Source organism: Malus sylvestris, chromosome 2 (assembly GCF_916048215.2).
Source record: "Malus sylvestris chromosome 2, drMalSylv7.2, whole genome shotgun sequence".
Lineage (NCBI taxonomy): Eukaryota > Viridiplantae > Streptophyta > Magnoliopsida > Rosales > Rosaceae > Malus > Malus sylvestris.
This window is the reverse complement of record NC_062261.1, coordinates 27,367,792-27,380,642: the sequence shown is the minus strand read 5'-3', so window position 1 is coordinate 27,380,642 and position 12,851 is coordinate 27,367,792. Positions and strand designations below refer to the sequence as shown.

General features: G+C 39.1%; 2 protein-coding genes and 1 non-coding gene across 5 annotated transcripts; 2 read left to right on the top strand and 1 right to left on the bottom strand.

Moving 5' to 3' along the window:
- Positions 1-1,683: 1,683 nt before the first annotated feature.
- LOC126602571 (endoglucanase 14-like) lies at positions 1,684-8,650 on the bottom strand. Its single transcript, XM_050269472.1, has 8 exons — positions 8,630-8,650; positions 8,456-8,498; positions 3,831-3,955; positions 3,048-3,461; positions 2,834-2,920; positions 2,570-2,725; positions 2,129-2,410; positions 1,684-2,013 (listed from the first exon to the last, which is right to left on the bottom strand). The coding sequence occupies exons 1-8, from the start codon at positions 8,648-8,650 to the stop codon at positions 1,684-1,686; spliced, it is 1,458 nt and encodes a 485-aa protein (XP_050125429.1).
- A 279-nt stretch (positions 8,651-8,929) lies between these two features.
- TRNAV-CAC (transfer RNA valine (anticodon CAC)) lies at positions 8,930-9,003 on the top strand. Its single transcript has one exon. It is a non-coding gene; the product is annotated as a tRNA-Val (tRNA).
- Positions 9,004-9,078: 75 nt separating this feature from the next.
- Positions 9,079-12,210, top strand: LOC126609772 (riboflavin biosynthesis protein PYRD, chloroplastic-like). Of its 3 annotated transcripts, none has more exons than XM_050277711.1 (4): positions 9,079-9,239; positions 9,757-10,249; positions 10,855-11,153; positions 11,332-12,210. In XM_050277711.1, exons 2-4 carry the CDS (start codon positions 9,881-9,883, stop codon positions 11,939-11,941), a joined length of 1,278 nt encoding a protein of 425 aa, XP_050133668.1. In that variant the 5' UTR covers positions 9,079-9,239; positions 9,757-9,880; the 3' UTR covers positions 11,942-12,210. The 3 variants fall into 3 exon arrangements, with proteins under 3 accessions (XP_050133668.1, XP_050133661.1, XP_050133670.1); XM_050277704.1 differs by having other exon boundaries at positions 9,082-9,239; positions 9,707-10,249; XM_050277713.1 differs by having other exon boundaries at positions 9,082-9,239; positions 9,460-10,249.
- Positions 12,211-12,851: the final 641 nt, after the last annotated feature.

Genomic DNA, 12,851 nt, shown 5'->3' with positions numbered 1-12,851 from the left:
TTTGTACCATACTTGACCAATCCCAAAACTACTGAGTATCGGTCAACGTTATACCGTCAAGGACCCAAAAGAGTTTCCCTCCCAAGAGGCCAATCATAGCGCGACATGTGTCGACATCAGAAGCAATCATAGCGCGACACGTGTCAACATCATAAGTCAATCACAATACGACACGTGTCAATGTCAAAACAAAGCTAAAAACTCTCTTCTATAAAAGGAGATCATTCTCCCACAATATTTCCTAATGTCATTTGTACTAAATCATTCACTAGTACTCACAAAAGGAGAGCTTGAACCTATGTACTTGTGTAAACCCTTCACAATTAATGAGAACTCCTCTACTTCGTGGACGTAGCCAATCTGGATGAACCACGTACATACTTATCCACACTAGTGACCGGAGCAATCTAGCGAAGGTCATAAACTTAACACTTTTTGTTGTACCAAAGTCCTCACCGATTGTGCATCAACACACTTCAAAAGGAGACAAAATCCATTACGGATTATCTTTGTCAGGCTAAGAACATTGTTGATCAGCTGGCGTCCATTGGACAACCTGTTGCCAATGAAGATTTGCTGCCTTATGTGCTTCGTGGTTTAGGACCGGAGTAGAGTGTGATGGTGGCAATGTTGACTAATTTTCCTCAGCCATGAAAAAAAAAATTCAAGGCTTTGGTACCATGTAAACTTTCTAATTCTCATTAACTTCCGTAATGCTAGTATACATTGTTTTATACGGTAGAGATACAAGAGTCCTATCTCATCTAAACAATTACATTTGAAGTTTAAATTACCATTCAAATATAAACTGATAGATAAGATAATAGGGAGAATTATCTCTAACTAACTGCCCTTACTAACATATATATCTAGTAAACTTCTCGTTTTTCAACCAAAGCTACATGGTACAACTCAGGATGACTTTTAATTTACGTACCTCCACCGTTGGCTACATGTATTTGAAATATTTGTAAGCAATTTTGAGAGGGGAATAAAAAACACATGCAATTGGTCTTTTGTTACACAAGTAAAAAACGTATTTACATGGACAAATGTTTTTAACGCATAAAAAGTCACTATGCATAAGAGAATTAATGGGTATGTTTTATTTTTCTGTGTAATCCTACATGAGTTCATGATGTGATGGAGAGATATGTCATTAACTTATACTCAATTTGTGACGATAAATAATTGACTGATTGAAAGACAACCAAGGTAGGCAACCTTATACGAAAGTTCTACGTACATGAAAGGATCCAGTCCCCGAAAGGACCGGACATGATAATTTTTCATCATCCAGCTCGAGCACGAATCAAACGAATCAAACGGATACATATAAACAAAATTGATATGTTATCCATATCCACACATATATGAATGATTCTATGTAAGAAAATTGATTCTCTTTTTCGCTGTTGCAACAACTAATCATTGCAAGGAACTCAGTTCTTGCAGATGAATGCTCAATACTCAAGTAGGCTTACAAAATTGATCATGATCAAATGCTTTATGGTTGGTCTCATATCTTGCAATTGGCCTTTATGACCTAAATATAGATTAAAAGTAAATTAGTTTTTACTTTATAGAGTTAAAGTTCAGGACAATGGGATTTTTGTTGGAAACTAGAGAAAATGATAGAATACAACCCTAGACAGTGGCCAAGTTCAGGACAACGGATGAAAACTACCAATTAACTAAGGCAAGCCTAGCGAGGACACCTACTAGTGGTGCTGTAGAAACAGTTGCTGGTTCAGCCATTTGGAAGTTCGACCTTGAATCTGAGTAGCCATCATTCTCATCCGGGCCACCAACGATTGCTCCATCCAATACATTCGGGTTTGGCGAGGTCTTGTTGAACCACAAGTCGAACCCAGCTTTGCATGAAACAGGAGTTGAATTCTCCTTGATTGAAACAATGGATGCTCCTCTGTGGTGAACTTGGGTCGGATATTTTGTCCCAAATCCAACCATGAAACTCATACCCTCTGGATTCGATCCCAAGATATAGTCCACCTAGTAAATTGGAAAGAGAATAAAGTTTTAAGTTTAGAGCATCCTACTTCATCAACAAATATGTTAACCCTAAACAATTGTCCGTCGTCTGTAAGGATGAAAAAGATATTTATACCTGTGACTGGGCCAAGGCAATAAGATCAGACGGCTTGACAATGCCGCCAGGGCATTGAATGGAGGCATGCTTGGCGTTCAAGTACTCTGAATATGCGGTTGCGACAAATACAGCAGTTGAAGTGTACTGAAGATTGTTCCATGGCAAAAACCATAACAACCCACCAGGCGTCTTCTTCACATTGTTATTACCTTTTTGAATGCAAGAGCAAATGAATTGCTCAGCTTGGCTCTTGTATTGTCCCCATGCACCTGCAGAGTCTACCTTGCCCTCCAAAACAAGCTGCGTATATTTTATCGTCATATTATGAATCCGTACCACATATTTAGACATATTACAGTTTTTCAACAACTATAATTCAATATTGTCTAACAATTAACATAATATATCAAACTATATGATAAATAAATTTACAGCGATACACACAGATCGGTCTAGTACCTTTGCAACAAGGACTTGTGCGCCAATAAACTTGTCATCCCAAGCAAACACAGTTCTAGCACCACCACCAGTATTGCCTGCTTGGCCAAGATTATCCAGGTAGGTTTTATCATCAGTAGCACGATGGAGCCATGAAGCAGCCCATAATAGCTCATCCTGACGAGAAACAAAAGTACACAATTTTTTAAAATTTTGTCACAAAGATTCAACTGATTAATTAGACTTAATACTTGCATAAACCCCATGTTAAATGTTAATTATTACCTCATATCCACTGCTGGCATAGAATTTTCCTGCTGCTGAAATGCTATTCGAATAAATGCCAGGGTGATTGCGAGCAAACTCGAATAACTGCAAATTTTCATATATCCTTAGATATTGGTACACCAATTATATATGTGAAAAGTAATAATATGAATAATATAGTACGAAATTTTTTAACCCAAAAATAGGGTACGAGATCTGGTTAGAGTATTACTTGTTTTGCATGCGTCAAAAGGTCGGATGCATATTTAGGGTTTTTATCCTTGAAAGCAATGGAAGCTGCAGCCAAAGCAGCAGCAGTTTCACCGGCAAGGTCAGATCCTGGGTGTTGCTCATCAATCTTAAAGGTTGTTCGCGGAGTGGTCATGTCTTCGGGTCTCTGCCAGCACTCATGATCTGAATCACCATCACCAACTTCACCATAGAGGACATTCGGCGCAGTGTGTGCTTTGATCAGATAATCCGTTCCCCATTTGATGGCATCCAATGCATTTGATAGCTCATCCTTGGCCTCGAGTTGTTTGGTGAACTCCAATGTACTCCATGAAAGCATTGTTATTGTGAATGCCATGGGAAATCCAAACTTGACATTGTCACCAGCATCATAATATCCTCCCACAAGATCAACCTGTTATATGTGATCAAGTAGTATACGGAAGGTCATGTAACGAATAAGAAAATAATTTCTCTAACATAACATGCTGCAAAATTCTAAATACTAGCGTTAGTTTTCGAATGTGTACTGTGGATGCTAACAATTGTTAATTGTGATTTTGAAGAAAGTGTGTTTTCGTACACCTGTTTCTACCCATTAACAGGTCTGTTTGTATCTAGGATTTAGTTTGAATAAATCAAAGGAGAATTAAGGAACAAAATAAACAGGCAGGGTATGCAACAGGAGAAGAAGGGTGTGCGCGAATCGTTTTCCCAAAGAAAATTTCTATATGTTCAATTGTTCATCATCAAAGGGAGCAAAGTTAAATTTGTGCGAACTTACACCAGCATCACTTCCATCTTTAAGCCCAGAATCTCCACGCCATTGCACTCTTTGCGTGGAAGGCAATTTACCGGAACGTTGAGCCTCGTAAAACAACAAAGACTTGGTGAGAGCATCGCCATAGTCTATATCACCAAGAACTGCATGTTGAGTAGTCAATAAAAACATAAGAAGGCAAATCAAACCAAATAAATTGGGGGAAGCCATGCTGAATAATCTGGGAGGTAATAAGTCAAGAAGAATGCAGAAAAAACAAAGCCTCGATATGCCTCAAATTTATAGTGAAAATTTTAAATTCGTTGAGGGCATTTTGGGATAGTTATGATTTTGATTTTGTGATACTTTCTGTAATAGAGAAGTCCACGATTGTTAATTAGGGATAGTGTTGATACGATTTAATTTTCCTTGTCAATTAAGATGTAGGAATATCCGACATTAGTGTTTCATTTTCCTTCCCTTATTTTTCATTACTATTAATTCAAACCAACTTCTGTTCGGTATTTCGAAAGCCTTCGTTTTCTTTTCCTTTTTTGCGAAATTTCATGACTCATATGATCAATTTATAGTTTTTTTTACTTGGTATGATTTCTGATTTTTTTTTCAAAGGTATTTAAGATAGAATTAATTACTAAATAATATCTTATGTTTTCCTAACATCAACTCAATTAAGCAAGAAATCATAGCCACATCCAATCAAGAATCCTACAAGATAATTCCAAGAAATTATTTAATTAATACTACCTACGTGATAATTTTTTCCTCCTCCATCCAACAGATAACACACCTTGGCCAACCGAATACTAACAAATAGCATGGTAAGCCCTGCACATGTGGTCGGTCTTAGCTCCGATAAATACACATTCTCCACCAAATTTGGTAAGCTCTGGCTACCCAATTAAGCTCTTAAAAGTCTCTTTTCAGAGAAACTGACTTAGGCATCAACTAAAGCTCCAAGCGAAGGCAGGACGCAACTACATGTGAACGGCATGCTCGTTCGAAGATCCTTCATAGGACCACATCTCCATTACTTGGCGCCTCCTGATGACCTGAAGGTTTTGAGCATGATCCACGAAGGCACTCTAGTGGCCGTTCCTCGGCTTAAAAAGCTCTTAACATAGGCTATTACTGGTCAACCATGCCTTAAGATTCTAAAGAACTTCTACAAATATGCGACAACTGACAGCGCTTCAAGCTCTATCCACAGGCAATCCATTGAGGCATTCATGCAGTTGACGATTGACCTGGTGGGACCAATGTCACTTGCTACTAGTGCAGAAACATCATGATCACCAGATGGGTTGAAGTTGAACCTATGACTACAACCACCCAGACAAACATAGATTCAAAATCTCACTATTTTGAAAGAAATAACGACGCAGAGTTCGTAGGCAAAGACTTGGTTATGTTCTTCCAGAAATATGGCATTAAGCAGCACATGTCTACACCAAGATTACCCTAAGGTAATGGGTAGGCCGAGGCATGCAATAAGACTGTCTTAGACTGCCTCAATAAGTCACTCATAAACAAGAAAGGGAAGTGGCCAGACGAGCTCCCTGTTGTTCTATAGGCGTATCTACAACTAAACGACGAGCAATCGACAAAACTCCCTTCTTCCTAACATTCAGCTCCAAGGCGATTATCTCCCCCAATGTCATCATGCCAACCATTAGCACTTCTCTACCAAATCTGGAGTTGAAGGAGAAAGAGGTGGCCAACAACCTAGACTTGGCAAAGGAAGAATGCGACAAGGCTTGTCACCAAAATCGCAATTTATCAGCAACAACTATTCTCCAGCTATAACTAAAAGGCCAAGATCTGATAGTTCTAGGCTAGAAACATAGTCTTGAGAAAAGCCTTCATTAATGCATGTAGAGAAAGCTCCAAAAAGATGGATCCCACCTGAGAAGGTCTTTACTAAATCAACAGAGTAAGCAGAAGGATAGTTACACGCTAACCACCATGAATGACAACAAAATTGAGAAGTAGTGGAATGCCTGCAATATGATAATGTACTATGTCTGACCTAACCTTCACTCCTAGAATCTCGTCCAAGCCAAATAAGTTCAGAATCTCAAGTAGATTGACAAACAAGACCTCGCAAGCCAATAATTTTCAAGGTTGTTTTACAGTTCTACTTTCCAACAAAGTTTGATACATTTCGCCTATTTTCAATGAAGATTTGAGAAGTTATTCATAAATTTGGCTCAAATGCATGTTCAAAAACAACACTCATGTTCTCCTTCAAGAGAGGGTAAGCTACCATTTAACACCCTTCTCAGGGTCCGTTCTCCTAAGGGAGAGGGTAAGCTATTTCTTACACCCTTCTTAGGGTATGTTCTCCAAAGTGATATGGTAAACTAATCCCCAACACCCATATGGGTATGCTCTCTAACGTAAGAAGGCAAAACTAATCCCCTAACACTAATCTGGTATGCCCTCCATCATGAGAGGGTAAACTAATTCCCCAACACCCTTTTGAGGCATGCTTTGCTCTATGAGAAGGTAAACTATCTTAATATCCACACAAGGATGGGTTTTGCTGCCCAGGTGTAACTAGAGCACAACAGAATGTGTTAACGCTCTAGGAATTAGCCATAATAGTCTTCAACAAGGCTTAGTTAACTGGCGTTTGGCTAATTGGCGTTTGGCTCGACAGTAGCGATCAAATGGGTGAACGCATCTTGCTTGATCCACTTAAACTTTTCCTTTAGAGACAGCCCACATTTATCCCTGCCAAAAGGCTGAGCACTTAATGCCATTCGCGATACTCAACGAGAATGTCCAAATGATATGCACTTTCTTCATGTTAGACTTGGTCTTGGGAGTTGAGCCAAACTTGAAATCTGCAAAAAGAAAAGAAGATATTCAGTAACTTGAAGTTAATAGCAGCTCAATAAAAATTCCAAGCTGACCAAGAATGAGTAGTTCAGTTACCATCAATGAATGTAGTCGGAACACGCAACTCAGGCGAAGAGATAGACTCTCACTCTCCACCTACCTCCAAAGACTCCCATTCTTCACTTACCTCCAGTGTGTCCCTGACCCATTCATGATCACTCATGCTCTAGGAGTTGAAAAGCTTATGGCGAGACTTCACTACCCCACGCCATCATTGTTGTCAATCTTAAAAAATACTAGAACTCATTGATGTTCAAGCCTAAATCGAAGAACTTGCTCAAGTTTGAGAATCCCACCCTTGCACAAATTGAATTTAGGGAGCATTGAGCAAGAACACACCTCATAAAGCAGATTGCCTCTTGGAAAAAGCACGACATAGGAAAGATCAATCTCAATGTGAAGTAGTCGGGTGAAACTTAATAGCTCTCTTATTCGCTTTAGTAGCCTTAGTACATAACTTATGATTACTTCCACCTTTCACACGCTTCACACGAACTCCGGATGGGATTGTGTGCTTATATGTCCTAAGAAAATCCTCAAATAGCTCATCACAATCAATCTTAACTTGAGTAGCCATAAAGTAACTAACTTTACAGTAAGACCCACCCTGACAATACTTAGGCAGAAGATACTCGTCACTTTTGCAGCTAGAAGCAGGCATATTGAAAACTTCCTTTGCAAAAACACCAATAAGGTGCTTAGAAGATTGCCAAAGAGATATAAAGAAAATAATAAATACAGCCAGCACACTAAGACGTAGCCTAGCGTGCCACCCCTTGGCCTAGAACCGCAAGAACCTAATGGCTAAATGCTTAGGCCTCACAAGCTATCTCTCTCTCCAGCTGGCCCATAAGCCCACTCATGCAGAAGCTCATCGCCCCACACCTGGCTATTCTTCTCTTTCTTAATCCAACCTAGCGAAGCAAGCCCATTAGGCCATCTCCTCCAAGCACCTCGGCTTCACCCGAGCTAACACAAGTATGCATTGCAGCTCATTGCACGTCGTCGTCCTAACACGGCTCACCTACAACAAAAATAAAAAAAGAGAGGAAAAGTTTTATTTTTTCTTACCTTTGGTGTAGCTACGACGAAGAAGACAACAACGATCAACTCTTCTGGCTTATCCACTTAACTTGAGATTTCTACCCCTCTTGCCCTTTCTTGCATGCAACAAAGTAGGTGTGGGGGTATTTGATTCGAAAAATCTTGGAGTTGACATATGGACTTTCACCAGCTAATAACGAGAATGCCCTTATTAAATTTGGGAGACCCACATTTATTCCATTGGTAGTTAAACTCTCTTGAAGACTTGAGCATCTGACAACAACCTTATCAAGCTCTTCTACCCATGGCAAGGAGAAATGTCAAAGTTATTAAAGATAGGATTAATTGATAAATCTTATCTTTATGTTTTTTCGAATTGAAGACCAATTCAATCAAATAAGGAATCACAAACACATCCAATCAAAAATACTACAAGATAATCCCAATAAGGTATTTAATTAATAATATCTTCGAGATAATCATTTCTCCTCCATCCAACAGATGACACACCTTGGCCAACCGGACGACACATGACATGGAAAACCGTACACATGTACGCAACCCTAACTCCTATAAATATCCCATTCCTACCAAATTTTGGTAAGTTTTTGCTACGCAATTAAGCCCTAAACCTCTCTCTTTTTCGGAAAACTAACTTAGGCATCGGAGTTCTATTGGCTAACCCCTTCCCCCCCCTCCCCCACTCCTTGAGTTTGTGGATTTGGTCTTTAATCATAAGTGCTTATTTAGTTTGTAGGTACAAATTCGTCAAGACCGAAGACAATGGATTTTTACTATTGCAAATTTCCACTTCAATATGCATATAACCTTTCTTTACGCCTTCCCTCAACCCCAACCTTGATAATTCCAATATTCATGTTTAAGTAAACACAAAAAAACTCATAAATTCAAATATTCCAATATTCATGTTTTAGTAACTACATGTAGTCCAATATTCAAATGGATAGGGTGTTTGAGTTTATACTCATACGTATTGGATTTGAAACTCCCCCTCCCAAATTAAAAAATAAAAAAACACACATAAAATTCTTATATTGTTAAAACAATATACCTAATTTAGTGAGAACAAAACAATCGTGGCATAGAAATTACTAACAAGCCGTTATCATAGTTAACTAAAGCACAATGAGCAAGCAGTCTGGGTGGTGTAGTCGGTTATCACGCTAGTCTCACACACTAGAGGTCCCCGGTTCGAACCCGGGCTCAGACACTTTTTAACATTACATTTTTACCAGTTTCCTACTGCCAACAATATCCTTTCAATCCCAATTTTTTTTTTTTTTTTTTTTTTTTTTTTTTTTTGGGTTCAGTCTCCCTCTCAAACGCTGGCTGCCAACAATTTCTTCCACTTTTTGCCTGATGTTTACATTTTCAAGGGAAAGATTGACAAGAATTTGCACCCACTTCAATTCTTCGTTGAAACTCTGTATTCCCACAGCCACAAAGGTAAACGATTTGCTCTCTTTGTTAAACAACTCTTGACTTCAATTGGTTCAAGTTTTTGTAACACTCATTGTACTTGGGTTCCGGGTTTCAAACGTTTTTGTGGGACTAGATTTAAGTTCGTGTCTTTCATTTTTCCTATACTGTATGCATCTCCAGTCTCCAGATTCTGTTATTTTGAAGTAGACCGATAGCGTTAGTGTGTTAAATAGTTATTTGTCAGGGGAGGGCAATCGGTGGAAATCGAACCTGCATCAGGTGCTTGCGCATGATTTCAAGTTAAAATATGGTTGTGCTCATGGGGGTTTAGATTACAAGTTAAAATATCTGTTATCAGAAGATAATATACGCACAAGTGATCTCATCTCACAGTAAGAGATTGAGGCCATAGAACTCCATATGGCCGCTGTTTATCTGCGTTTCTAGTCTCTCTCTTTAGTTCTTGATTCATTTGCTTTGCGGAAACACAGTTTCTAAGAAACTGAAACAACGGAAAATCTGTGCTGCTCGGCTCTTACAGTGAATAAGTTGGCCTTAAAGAGCAGGAACAACCCGAGGCTCACTCAGGGAGTTGCACTCATTTAAACAAATCTGGCTGAAGTTGCAAAACTCTGATCGGAGGTTTACATTTACAAACAAAAGAAATGCAAGTTCAAAGACTTTCACTCCCAAGTTACACCCTCAGTCCACCCAATGTCTCACTATCACAGCAACTTTCCACCAAGCTTTTGAGGTTGAATCCAAGTTCCAAATCGGGTTTTTGCAGTTCCCTCAAAAGGGTGTCGAAATCACCAACTGGTTTAAGAACCCATGGTAAGTTTGTTGCGGTCACGTGTGGAGTGGCACAAGAAGAGGATACAGATGATGGGTTCTATATGAGGAGGTGTGTGGAGCTTGCAAGAACGGCTATCGGGTGCACCAGCCCCAATCCTATGGTGGGTTGTGTTATTGTCAAGGATGGCAAGGTTGTTGGTGAAGGCTTTCACCCAAAAGCTGGCCAGCCGCATGCTGAGGTAAACTTCTTTTCCTCAGTTTTAGTTCCCCTTCTCAATGCATGGATACCGGTTTGAGTAATGATGTGGTCAAAATTTTCAGTCACTTTGCTCTTTGTTTGGTTGCTTACAACTTACAAGTTAAAATATTTTGGAAAGATCGCTAAAAATAAATAGAGGAAGGGAAAGCATATACCTGCACACTGATTCTCTCATCTTTTTATTTTTTGGATAGCATGGTCCTGTTCTTTCTGGGGTTATCTCTCTCTTGTTTTTGTTAAATTTCCAATTATATTTTCTTCACAACTGTGGAGCATTTAGCTGAAAATGTTCGCATGGGGATAGCAATCCGGAATCTGGAATTCTGTTCCTATTTCAGCTCTTGCTATAGGTGCTGTTTGAAAAATGATCAGACGTTCTAAAAGTTTTGTGCTTATAAAGTTTTTAAATTATTAGTTTCGTAATGGTGGGGTCTTTCTGTGTCCGTGCGTTTGCAGAGAGCAAGAGAGATCCGTTAGAAGTTAAAAGAATGAAAGGATAGGTGGATACAACATGCTGTCTAAGTGTTTTATCTTTTTATAAGTAGCTGTTAATGAAAATTTATACCCGGAAGTTAAATGTTACAGGTCTTTGCTCTGAGAGATGCTGGGGATTTGGCTGAGAATGCAACAGCATATGTGAGCTTGGAACCATGTAATCATTATGGGAGAACTCCACCATGCAGTGAAGCACTAATCAAAGCCAAAGTGAAAAGAGTGGTGGTCGGAATGGTAGATCCGAATCCAATTGTAGCATCAAGGGGATTGGATAGATTAAGAGATGCAGGAATTGATGTTGCTACATGCGTAGAGGAAGAATTGTGCAAGAGGCTAAATGAGGCGTATATCCATAGTATGCTAACGGGGAATCCTTTCGTCACTATCAGGTAAATTTATTCTGTTTACAGTAGTCAATAGCAAGAGAAAATCAATGGACATAAAAATGAGTGGAAATGATACCTTATTCGAGCCGTGATGTCTTTGATTGTTGTGCTGTGTAACCAAAAGATTTTTTTTATTTGTTTGCTTGGTACTGTGAAGTTGAGACTTTCCTCTTGTTTGCAGATACTCAATCTCAGTCAATGGACGCTTTCTGGATCAGCTTGGGGAAGGAGCTGCCAAGTCTGGTGGTTACTATTCGCAATTGTTACAGGAATATGATGCAGTTATTCTTTCTCCTTCCTCAATAATGGAGAACGTCTCTATTCCCGCATCCAAAGAAGCTGGAGCCAATCAACCACTTCGGATTATAATAGCTAGGAATATTAGTTCTCCAATCAAAATCTCTGCTCTCACAGTGGAACCCACAGATAAGCTAATGGTCTTTGCAGACAAGGAGACATCGGTAGAACTAGAGAGAGCTCAAACAGGCATCGAAACAGTGGTGTTTGATCAAATAAGGTTAAGTGCTATTTTGGAATACTGTAACTCTCAAGGAATGTGTAGTGTTTTGTTCGACTTAAAAGGAAATGTTAGTGATTTTGAAGAGTTTCTCCGAGATGGTATTGAGCAGAATTTGCTGCAAAAAATTGTGGTAGAAGTATTGCCGCTGTGGGATGAAAATGATGTCGGGAACTTTCCTGTTGCATTGAAGGATCTGAGCAAAAGACTGAAAGTGGAGAATTTGCAGCCTAAGATTTCAAATGAGAGTGTTGTGCTTGAGGGGTATTTGTAATGTCAGTGACTAGAACACAAAAAGAGATTTGACATGATCATTTTTGTGCCGATGCCGGAGAGAAATACAAGGATTTTACAATATTCGGGAAGAGGGTACGGACGGAGGCCAAGTTCGTTTTCAATATGAAATCTGTTAATTTTTCTGCGCAAAGGATGGGTATTCATAACAATCTTGTACTTGGTTGCCATCTTTTCGAGATTGGAGGGCTGCTGTATTACAGGAGCCAAGAGGCCGTTTATTAGTGAGATCCTACCGACTTTGAATTATTTGGTAGCTTCTGACCCAACAGTTTCGCAGGCAATTACAAAACAAAAACACTCATAGAATGAAGCCTACACGATCGCAACAGGTAGATTACCATTACGAAGGATCACCCAGTTTACAATTAGCAATTTTCAAAATGTTTAACACATGTGCAAAACTGTATTTGGTTCTTTAATTTTTCACAAATTAACATGAAAGCAGGGGGGAAACAAAATCATACTCATAACAATTAGCTTGCATGTAAAAGAAGCTCGCCCGCATGCACAAATGCAACTTCTTGAAACCCTTCAACTTGGGAAGACCAGAACAAGAATTCCATCCAGGAAAGAAAAAGAATTCAAACCTCCAGTGATTGTGGGAGGGAAGGAATTAGGGCAGAAGAGGCTTTGAATTTTCCTTTTTGTTGAAATATTGTTAGGCAGTGACAGTTTACAGGAAGCGCCTGCATGTGTAGGAAAAAACAATGAAACATATGGTAAGTATCAGATTGATTCCATAGCTAGAAGTTGTGTTCTAACATTGTTAATACGTTTATTTATCTCAAGTCAATACCCCATAATTGTTGTTATGTTTATCAAATATCAAAGGAAGAGGTGCCAGAAAACACAGTCAAGCGTAACTACTTACACACTCGACACCTTAA